Raw genomic sequence first — 12,287 nt, 5'->3', positions numbered from 1 at the left:
TGACATTTTATATCATAGGATTAAAGGAGAAACATCATGAATGAACTTGGCACTTGAACAGTTGCTATATCAACATCGCATGTATTTGATCTGTTTTAGCGACATTCTGTATGGGATTTGACTGTTCATAGATTAAATAGTCTATTTCAAATACATTGCATATAAAGACTGTCTCCGGGGGACAGGGTTAGACAAGTCGATTGCAAAATTTCCGTTTAAACGTTGGTGAAATTAGTTGTTGCTAATAACCAATAAGAAAAATAATTTCTATATACAGTATATCTATTTTTGTCTTATTTATTTTTCAGTTGCAGAACTAGAATCATTGTGCATCTATAGACTCATCTGGGGAGTTGCCACTTGTTGGCCTAAGAAAAATGTGTTTTTTGCAGGATAGCTTAAAGCTCTCTAGGTAGACCCAGGGAGATTTGAGCAGTATCCAGTATGGACTCACTCTATAACAAAGCAACTGAGCTTGTGTGGTGTACATGTGTGTGAAGCCCATTTCTCTGGGAGTGACCCATTGAGGGCAGCCAGACCCTTAATCACAGTGTTTTACTGCCCAGAAATAGCTGTTTCCATCAGCCACTCACCCTCTCATTCATATAACAGGGTCACAATGACTATTTACCCTCCCTTTCCTCCTCTCTCGCTCGCTCGCTTGTTTTAATCCTCTTTCTCTGTTTCTCTCACACATATCCATGTTTTTGCAGCAACATGCAATGCCATTTTTCGGCACAGTATACAGATAAGCATAGCACATGCAAGCCACAGTCACACTGACCAATCAATGCCTCTATTGCTTTGCGGTCTAGACCGTTAATCTAAATGCGCGCTCACACACACACACACACACAACTCCCATGGCAGCCATGTTGGAGGTATTGGATGCCAAGAAAGGATTGGTTCATCATCCCCAGGGTGTAATTCTCCCCATTTGAACGAAGGACTCCTCCGCTGACTCGCAGCTCGATAAAACCAAGAATGTTTCTGCTGTCATGGAGGACATTTTTCCTTTGCCCTACAACAATACGGCAGCCAAAAGTTCGGAACCATTCGATACAAGTAATGAGCAATGGTATATCAGGCTACACCAGAAAGAGCAATTTGTCTAGGTAGACCACCGTGGTGACACTTGTGCGAGGATATGCGTGTGCACATTTCCAACTCACAAAACTAATCAATGCCTGTGATGTGGCAAATTGAGCCAATGAATCAAACATCATACAGACATCTCAATTCCCCCTTGGGCTTTGTGCGGCACACACTGAGATCTCTCCTATAAACGTCAGTCTCCATTTTCAGGAGGACAGTCACTGCTTTACTTAAAGAGCTCAGTGGTATTGCGACAACCGGAGGGGTTGGGAGAGAAAGACAGAGACAGAGAATCAGTAGGTCTGTCAAGGCTCTGCAAGGAGTGCTGGAGTGTGAATGATGTTTGTGCTAGTGCCAGTGCTCGGGCACAGCGTGGCAGCGCACTAAGACGCACAGCCCAGCGTGGCACACCGCTAACACCCCACTGTGGCACAAAATGCCATTCCACTGCCAATGAGACTGCTCTCACACATGGAGATAATTGACCAATGACTGACAAGCGTTTGTGGGTCGTCGCAGGTGGGTGGGTGTTAAGGAATGCAGTATAAATCGAGCCCGGGAGATCAGTGTGACTTTGAGGGTTGACTTTTTAAAGGATTTTTTTTTTTTTTCATTTGAGTCATTTTCAAAGGTGTGACTTGAACAATCTAAACTGTATGTTTGGTGCCTCTAGCTCAGCTAACATTGATGGTCTTAAAGTCGGTATAATTAAAACTCTATTTTCCAGGGGTGTAACGATACACTGTTATATCGAAATATCGCGATATAAAAAAATGTAATCAATATCATTGATGTAAACGATGTGATTTGCAATATAGAGTTTTATCCAAGACTTAGCTTACAGTTTAATTATTGTAGCTATACCCTCATGTCGTTTCAAACCAATAAGATTTTCATTTAAAGTCCATTCCTCTAAAACTTAAAAGATTCCAAAAATGTCATAAATGTCATTAAAAAAAAAAATATTGAGTGTTCTAATCCAAATCCAAGTCTTCTGAAGAGACATGATGTAGTATGAACATGCACAGGCTACTGTAGTAAACATGAACATTCAAATGCTTGCGTGACATGTAAAAACAACATGAGAGTGAATAAATGCAGAATTAAATTTTTTGTTTGAACTAACAATTTAGTTGACATGCTTTAGTTTCACGATTAGAACTGTGATCGATTACATTGATAATCTGAAGCGCACATGCTGGAACGGCACTTCTCAAAGATCTCCCTACTTCTGTTTCATTGAGACTTAAAAGGTGCTATCAGCAACTAAAAGTAAGATATCACTGAAATAGGTGCCATGAGGAATCGCACCTTTCATTTCTATCAAAGCATTTAATTTGTAGATTTACAATAAAACTCGCGAATATCATGATAAACAGTTTTTTATGTCTTCAAGAAAACAAAAGTGTCATTTCTGAATTAGCACTTACAAACTAGTTTGCTAGCAAATGCTGGCAACTGCCATCTCTTCAGGTTTGCTGAGAGGGAATGTGGTTAAAAATGGCAATATATTGAGCAAAATGTCAAAAGTTGGCTAAATGGCTGAAATGTATTATATTGATATACATACTGTACTTATATGTAAAAGTTTGAAGTAATAAATTAAAATTATGTTATGTAAGTTTTGATAATTGGAAATTATCAGCAGCTAATTATTGGTATAGTTAATTGCTATGGTTATGTAATGTTTGAAGCCAAATTAATACGTTTTTGTTCTTGTTATCTAACATTTGCAGTAAATGACTGCAAAAGCTAAAGACATTCCATATTTAATACACAGTGGTGTAATGTAATGAAGTAATAACCAAGTTATTGTCATAAGTAAAATCCATTGTCGGTCGACCTCTAGCGGCGAAACCTGCTACTTTGCTACCTGCCATATTTGCGAGAAATGTTTCTTATGTTGGAAGACTTGGAATAAAGGAGTCTTCGTATCTGATGGAGTGCCTTCTTTTGCTTACTCAAAGATACAGAAATATTGGCACTTAAAAACTCCATCCAACCCCAAGAAACACATTAAGGTCTCCACATTCAAATTAACAAGGTTTTTTATTTACTTAAAAACTTATAATAAACATTTTACCATTTTTTTAATTCAAAGAAAAATGGAATAAACAGTTAAAAATGAACAAAATCTTGCAGCTCAAACTGTGTATAGAACCATATGTTTTGCTCCTTTTGTATATTGCATTTACCTGTACTTTCACTGCTTAAGTATGTTTAATATCTTTTCATACTTAAGTACAATAAATATCTCATACTTTAAAATATGTGACTTCATTTACAGTGACTTCAACTTCTACCAATTTCATTTTCTGGTATTTCAGGTACTTTATCCACCACTGATAATACATTAAACTAAAACAGTGCAGTAGGCTATATGTTCTTTTAAAATCCCATAAAATTTCCCCCATCAAAAGAGAAGGAGAATGTAAAAAAGACTGTAAGAGACTTTACAAAGCAGAAGAAAATCAGGCGTTCCCTGAAGAGACTATGATAGACAGTCCTTTCAAAACACTTCATTATTCTTTGAGTGTAGTGCCAGCCCGTAAATATCATTGCTGCTAGACAATAAACGACAATCACACCTCAGCTGACGTTTATAACTCAGACATGGGCTTCTTTATCCCACACACACACACACGTACAAACAAACGCACAGGTTGTCTCGCACACTGCCATGCACCGTGAGTCCTTTCAAATCCAATCACACAGCAGCGAGAGGCAGGCAGACCACGGTTGGCACGGTAACCTCAGGCAGACACCCACTCATGAATATGGACGCCAATCTGAGTTTTAATCAACTGGAGCCATCGACTGGGTGGAACCACATTTGCATTTTTAGTGCCAGGTAGACAGTAAAAACAAAAAGATGAGAGGAAAGATTAAAAACAAGGATACAAGTGAGAAAGACTAGTTAACATCGTAAAAAACGCATAGGCATTCAATGGAATTGAATGATTTTTTTTTTTTTTATTATTGACCCCAATGTCCACGTGATCTCAAACTATCTGTTGATCACATCAAGTATCCCTTCTTAGAGAGAAAGGACATTTGAAATACAAGTCCAATCCAATGATGGCGTGATCAGGCACTCTGAAATGCATCTTCTAGAAGATCCGGCCTCCTAAATTCAATCTCTTTATCCTTGTAAACCTAAACTGTCATCCAAATAAACCCACAGTCTGGATTCTGTGCCTATTTTCGCAATTAAATCACCATTGAAACTGTACATTCGGTCCTCTCTCTCACTCCCTTAAGCCCACCTGCCCTCCTCTTTTGGTACTCACAGGGTGAAGTTCTCCTCTGGGTAACAGCGATTTCTTAATAGTCCAGCCCACAGCTGCACGCCAATGATGCCAAAAATGAAGAAGACAAAGAAACAGAGCAGAAGCACATTTCCCAGCATGGGTAGAGTGTCCAGCAGCAGGTTCACCAGGATACGCATACCTATACAAACACAGAAAAATTATTCTGATAAATAAGAATAACAACCCTAAGATATTCATTATTATATTTGTATCCTTTCATAAAATGTGATAACATTTCCTGCCTCTGACACAACCTTATAATATTATTTAGTAAAAAAAAGTCTTAAAATCAATGTATTTTCACTGATTACGTATTAATTTGTGACATTGTGAAAGTTAAATGACATTGCCATTCTTAGGTTATTTTTACATCATTCAGTCATTTGTGCTTCATTTTATTTGCATATAAAAATTGTGTTACTATGACCGTCCACCCAGTTGTGACTCTGAAGAGTTTATCATCATAAAAAAATGTGTATTTGCTTCTGCAACAGTCGGATCGTTTGTGTGTGTGTTCATGTGTGTTAGTGAAGCACTGCTGGGATTGAATGAAGGGTGTGTGTCCGTTCTGATTGGAGAACAGCAGCATGTGATTACCACAGTGTGTGGGGTTGGGGGAAACACAACAGGGGACTAACAACACTGATGGAACACATTAACACTCTGTGTCGTGTGTGGAAACATGTTTTACACGTCAATGTGGACAGGTGAAGCAGTGAATATCTGGACCTCTGGACTGAAAGCAGAATTGTGTCTTTGGCTGCTCACAGAAAAGGCAAATCACAGTTAAGAAACAAGAGGGAGGATGAATTAAAAACTTGTGGCGCAAAAGTCAATCAAATGAGAGCTTAGTTTCCAAGTGGGATGTTCTTTTTTCTAAATATCACAACAGATTATTGCCTTTATCAATGAAGAAATAGTCAACCCCTCTTTCTCTGTCGTTCTCTCTCGTGAATGTTAAAGAGAAAGTAGCCCCCGAACAAATCCAAATTTTGCCTTCATTTACATAATTTATTCAAAATTTGACAGTATTATTTTCTTTCTTTTTTAAATATATGGACAGCCTTCCAGAGAGTATGTTTATAAGGGTTCCCAAAACTTTAGACCAATCCATTTCAAAGACTTATCTGGTCATTTGTTTACTTAATAATGATTTTTATTAACTCACAAAGAGCCCTTTTTGGGCAATGAAATGTTTGCATTATATTTGAAGAAAATATTTTCATATAATTCAAATATGAAATTGTACTCTAATGTTCACAAGTTTGGGGTCGGTAATAAGTTTTTAGTCTCTTCTACTCATCAAGGCAGCTTTTTATTTGATCAAATATACAGAATACAGCAAAAATAGTAACATTGTAAAAAAAGTATAATTTAGAATAACTTTTCCATTTGAATATATTTAATTTCTTTTATTGAAATTGGTTGTACTGCTTAATATTTTTGTGGAAACTGTGATATGTTTTAATTCAGGATTCTTTGATGAATAGAAAGTAAAAAAGAAAACATTTATTTGAAATAGGAATCTTTAAATTCCTATGGGGGTTGTATTACAGGTTTGGAACAACACGAGGATGAGTAAATGATAACTGAATGTTAATTTTGAATGAACTATCCCTTTGCAAACCTATAAAACCTTGCTACAATTTGACATGCTACATGAACAGATAAGTGGATTGTTTGGGTGTTAATTCGATTTTGCATGCCAACAGTGTGTAACGGTGTTTATGTACTGTGCTCGTGTGTGTCTTTGAAATCTGTTTTTATTTACAGGCACACAAAGACCTACATTCTACAAACATTTCCTGAAACCCTCCCCAGAACACTTGCTTCGAGCAGCAAAATCAAATGCAAGCTAATTCAGTTATAGGGTATACAGAAATCCTGGAGGTAAAATGTTTTTTGTTTTTTTTTAATTCGACCCAAATCCAACATTTTACTGCAATATACAGTGAAAGTCCAAAGTTTCAATACTGCTCAACACCATATTTTATTCATGATTAATATTACATTGCATGTCCATGTGTGCTGGTCAACTATTCTAAAATTAAGAAACCCATAGAAAACAGCAAAAATAAATAAATAAAAAACAAAACAGGGGGAAAAAACAAACAAAACAGGGACATTATGTGTACATGTGATTTATTTTAAATTTGCTACTTAATGTATTATTCCAATATCCAAATATGATACTAAATCCCACTGGGAGAAGGTCTTTTATTTGTGCTGTCTTTGCATTTGAGCACATTTTAAACAGGACACGCATTAGCAGAAAAAGTGAGCAAATACAAACGTATTTATAGAAAACAGTTGACAATGAATAGACTGGAGTCAAAGGACCAATAATAGCAAAACGAATCACTAATTATAAAAAGAATATCAAGTTAGTAGCCTATAAGTTAGACGAAACTGACATAATGAGGGCTGTGTTAATGCATACGTCATTTAACAAATTTTAAAAACACGGATGGATAATAAAAAATGCTTCCTGACATTTTGACAGAAAAAAAACAAAACAAGCAAGAACAAAATTTAAAATTAGCCCGTCAATTTTCAATTTACAAATTATCTTTTCCGTGCGTGGCCAGTGTTTTTGAGAGAGAGCTCGTGCAGCACTGACACAACGGTACTTTTTAATCCATAAGTAACGTACACGCTAGTTTCGAAACAAAATAAATGTGTAACAAAATTAGTTACTTTAGTTATTATTAACACAATAACGTAACACATGCAGGCTACGTTTCTCAACACTGAGAATGAATAAATAAATGCCTGTTTCTCCAGACTTGCTTGCGTGACTAACTGTCCTGGCTTAAATCAGCCAGACGACAGGCTGCAGGAGTGGAAGATGGATCGAGCAGGATTCTTTATTTCTGTCGATTTTCAGTATCTTTTTAATGATAGGCCTTATATATATATATATATATATATATATATATATATATATATATAATACCTTGAAAAAATGAATAGCCTACCTTTTAATGGCCTTAATTTTCACTAATTTGATTTACTACCTTTTAATACTTTATAAAAACCTGCGGACACCCTGAGATAGTATTTATATTTCAAGCACTACACCATGGCCAAGGGCACCGAAATATTGAGAAATCCTGGGCTTCTTATGGAAGCTCAAAGAAAGGCCACAAGTTTCCGATGGGTGTGAACTTGAAGCATAAGAATATAAATTATGGCGTTTGTTCAAGGACAACTGTTTTTCTACCCAATTACAGGAGGGATTAATCTGGCTCTGCTAATGGTGGTGGCAGAGAAGCAATAGCTCTGAAATCCTGTTTGATTAATTCCAGCTTTGCTGCTCTGGAGGACCTGCACGTCAAACACAGAGCTACACAATGCACGCTACCGTGGCTTTGATAGGACAGGGTTTGAAGCTGACACATGAGGGTGATTTTGAGGCTTGGCATTAACACAAGAAAAAAATACACACAATGATCGGAGCATGTGTAACATCTGAGGTTTGAAGATCACAGATTTTTGGGGGGAAAGTGTTTGTGTCTTGTTTACTCACTGGGTACTCTGTTGATGGCTTTGAGAGGTCTGAGTACACGCACTGTTCTGATGGCGGAGAAGTTGATGTTCTGGAGATCAAGGGAGTATTCCACCATCCTGAGAAATACAAACATACAGAAAATTACTGTCACAGTGTAAACAAACTGAGTGTTGTTTCTGCAAGTGTTGTAGTTAAGACCAGCTCATTAAAAACCAAGACCAGAGGAAGGTCAAGAAGACTGTGTCCAAATGTTCAAGTCCATGACAAGACCAAGAAGACCATGAAAATGTGGAACCTGACCCTTATCTGGACTTAGTCTTGACTCGGCCTTGAAGGGTTGGTCTCGACTTCAACACTGGCTTCTGCCACCCTTTTCATTACTTAAAGGGGCCATAGTCTAGCCTGGGAAAACCCAGACAACAAATTTAGATTTGCTCTGAAAGTTAGTCTGGCAAAGAGCTCATTCAAGCCCATTTCCGATCCGTCGAAATCGAGGCACCAATCAGAAACGTTGGGGCGGGCTTTACACGATGACGACAGCGCTAGGATTTTGAAGCAGATTTTGTATCCTACATTACAAAGATGGATGCCGCCGTCGAACATCACTCCTGTCTGTTTTAAGCGATTTGAACGTTTCGTTTTTTGTTAAAAACTGAGCAAAGAGCAACACTCGGAGATGTTTCTCCGCCGCTCTGCATACATCATCTCCTTCATTGCTCTGATTGGTTTTAGGTCTATCCGTGGTGTCCGTTGGTGACGCCCCTCTGGAAATGATTAGTCTATGATGCTTTGCCAGACCATAACTCAGTTACAACTGAGAATGGTCTGATTTTAACCAGGCTAGCCATAGTCTATACTTTTGTAGCATTTTATTTCAGTATTAGTCATTTATTATTATACCAAAAACATTCTAATTATTTTTATATGTCCATTTCTAACCTCTCTCTAACTGCCCTTTTTAAAAAAGTAAACTAGCCAAAGGTTTTAGCAGAGCAAAGCTGGTCAGACTGGTCAAGCGTAATGGTTTTAGAGGGGTTTTGAACCATATATTTTGGTAACCATCTATTTTGATAACCATCCTAATTTTTTAAGAATTTTTTTATTTATTTATTTTTAGTTTGAGAATGATGCAAAAAATCTGACAGCCTGTACAGAGGAATTCACAATGATCAATGTCAATATTTTAATCAGGCATTTTATTATACTAAAAATCCAAACACTTAATTTATAAAACTTTAAGGCCAGAAAGATTTTCTTTTAGAAATAAATAAATACTTTTCTTCAGTAAAGACATTATATTAATCAAAAATTACAGTCAAAAGCTTTATTATATAAATGTTACACAAGATTTCTATTTCAAATAAATGCAGTTCTTTTTCCAAATAATCCTGAAAATGTATCACTGTTTCCACAAAAATATTAAGCAGCAAAACTGTCTTCAACATTGATAATAATATACATAATATATAACTGGGTCTTGAGGAACAAATCAGCATATTAGAATGATTTATGGATCATGTGACACTGAAGAATATATTCAGTAGAAAACAGTTATTTTAAAATGGAGTTTTCCCACATTATTACTGTTTTACTGTATTTTTGACAAATAAATGCTGCCTTGGTGAGCTCAAAAGACTTCTTTCAAAAACATTTAAAAATCTTGCTGACCCCTAACATCAAACATTTGAATGAAATTTGGTCTCCCATCCTCAGCATCACAGGTATCATCCACTGTAGGTGAGCAGCAGTTTCATACAGACAAGCCCAACACACTACAAAAAGACCCCTCCATTCATCAACCTGACTCTCTCTCTCTCTCTCTCTCTCTCTCTCTCTCTCTCTCTCTCTCTCTCTCTCTCTCTCTCTCTCTCTCTTACACACACACACACACAGGAGGACAACAGGCCGTACTAATGCAACCCAACCCAAAGCACAACACTGTTCATCTTGATATGACCATGTGCACTATATCAGGGACTGAAGTGGTTGGGGTTCATCTCTCTTGTCTCTGTGAGAGCAGCTCTGTTTGAAATAGTTACTCACTGCTCTCTGCATCAAACGGCCCTGTGGGACTGTGTGTTTGAAACTAGAGGTCAGAGGGTTTCTTTTCCCAGACAGAACCAGACATTATCAGCTGTTGATCTCCCATTTAATCTGCATGGTTCATCACAGCGAACAAATCTAGATGCTGTTGTGTTACCAACAGCAGACACACACACACACACTTTATTTCCACCCGAGTGAGGAGCATCTTAAAGTAGACACACGCCTCCTGTGATGTCGCCGATCTCACCAGCCTTCCTTTGACCTCCATCTCAATGAGATGTTTTACAATGGGAGGCATCTGCGGTGAGAGCTGAGTCACAGAATGGGAAGAATGAGTCACACCAGCCACTGAGAATATAATGACAGCATCCTATAGCAGCCGAACAGGGAGTCACACATTCAACATGTCTACATAACCACAAAGCGAGAAATACTCCACAGCTCTCCAGAGGCGTTCCAAAGCCAAATCCCTTCTTAAATACACACAATTAAACCATTTATTATCATCATATCACAAATCAGATGTATACACAACATAAATATAAGTTTACACTTTGAAATGACATGCGACACAAATTAACTCAAACTAAGTTCTAGTCAGAATGCATATGTCACGTTGGAAATACACTCTTTCTGTAATGCTTTAATACACAGTTAATTATTAACTGAAGCATAAAGAATTACATTAGTGTATTCAGTATCATTATTTTTTGATGTTGAGATCATTATCTCAGTTTGAATAACTGAATAATTGGTTCCCTTTATTAACATTTTATTTTTGTCAAATAAAATAAGATGTATTTTAATCAAAGTTAAATTTAATGAATATTACATAAAAAGCAAAAAAAAAAAAAAGAACACTGAAGTCCAGTTTATATTTCAACCCACCGGCGAGTAGAAACAAAGAGCTAATTAAAATATTCAGTGGAGAGTAAACATCTGGTTGCAAGCGCTGCATTTCGACAGGCAGGTGCAGACATGCTGCGCCTTGATTAGAAAAGTAACCAATTATTATGACGTTACCAATGAGACCGAATGTTAATAAAAGTTGTACAAAGGGCTTATGGGATACTGATCACCCCAGTGGCATGGATTTCACCAGAATACTTGTCTTAAAGGGATAGTTCACTTTGAAATAAATTTTTGGATGTTTTAGCTTACCTCAAGCGCATCCAAGATGTAGGTGTCTTTGTTGCCGCAGTAGTTTAAATTTTGATATTTTAGGTCAAACCGTTCTTGTCTGTCAGTCATATAATGCAGGCAGGTAATGGTGGTCACCACCTCAAAGAGCATTCACAGAGAAGTCCAAATTAAACATGATTTAATGACTCGTAAATGTAACTAAGTACACATTGATGGCCTAAGACACTAAACGAGAGGTTTGTGTGAGAAAACAAACAGTATTTATATCGTTTTGACCTATTGTAACCACAGCTACGTCCAAGTGATCCGAGTCTGCGCAATTGCCGGAAAGCGCTGGAAGTGATCTCTCGCACGGCTGCCAAAAAATTCAACGTTGTCTGTTGATATATCGAAATTGTCTTCCTTTGCGATTTCCTGTATATCTAAATATGTTTAGATCTTCGCAGTGAAGGGTAACACTTCCAAAATCTCTGTGTAAACAATGAGTGACGCACACACGCAAGGGATCACTTATGGCGCTTTCCGGCTCTTGCACCGACCGAAAATTTAAAAAATTCAAAATTGAAACTACTGCGGAAACAACGACACCTACACCTTGGATGCCCTTGAGGTTAAAACATACCAAAAATTAATTTCAAAGTGAACTATCCCTTTAAGCGAAAAGAGTTAGTAATTCAGAGTTGGAAACAGGCCAGAAAGCGAGAGAGAGAGAGAGAGAGAGAGAGAGAGAGAGAGAGAGAGAGAGAGAGAGAGAGAGAGAGAGAGAGAGAGAGAGAGAGAGAGAGAGAGAGAGAGAGAGAGAGAGAGAGAGAGAGAGAGAGAGAGGACATGGACTGTGTTCCTTTGTAGTACTACCGCAGAAGAAAGATCGACTGCATTGCTTTTGTAGAGCTTGACAATCCCATTATGTCAATTACTGTCTGACTGACAGCAGTGTCAGCACTCGAAATGTAGTGGGACACTGCCACACAACTGTGGCCGCTTGTGTGGCTCACGCATGTGTGTGGCTTAGGCAGTGACAGACATACTCCTTAACAATAATAAAATCCAGGGAATAATGTTACACAATACCCATGCAAATCCTCATAAAAAAATAAGCCAACGTTTTCTCATAACAAATAGGCTATAACATATCCAACATGTCATAAGCATGCATAATCAGACAAGATTCCAGTGACAAG

General features: G+C 37.4%; 1 protein-coding gene across 4 annotated transcripts in view; it reads right to left on the bottom strand.

Annotated features, from left to right (window-relative positions):
- cacna1ia (calcium voltage-gated channel subunit alpha1 Ia) overlaps window positions 1–12,287 on the bottom strand; it is a 196,550-nt gene that overhangs the window by 77,784 nt on the left and 106,479 nt on the right. For all 4 annotated transcript variants that reach the window (XM_089128503.1, XM_089128502.1, XM_089128505.1 and 1 more), the window contains exons 5-6: window positions 7,936–8,033; window positions 4,386–4,545 (exon numbers count right to left, since the gene is read on the bottom strand). In XM_089128503.1, the coding sequence (XP_088984629.1) occupies window positions 4,386–4,545; window positions 7,936–8,033 (258 nt within the window). The remainder of the gene's footprint in view (window positions 1–4,385; window positions 4,546–7,935; window positions 8,034–12,287) is intronic.

The sequence above is a fragment of the Pimephales promelas genome, chromosome 3 (assembly GCF_988280905.1).
Source record: "Pimephales promelas chromosome 3, fPimPro1.hap1.1, whole genome shotgun sequence".
In the NCBI taxonomy this organism is placed as follows: Eukaryota; Metazoa; Chordata; class Actinopteri; order Cypriniformes; family Leuciscidae; genus Pimephales; species Pimephales promelas.
The sequence above is the reverse complement of the archived record's forward strand: the minus strand, read 5'-3'. Positions and strand labels throughout refer to the sequence as shown.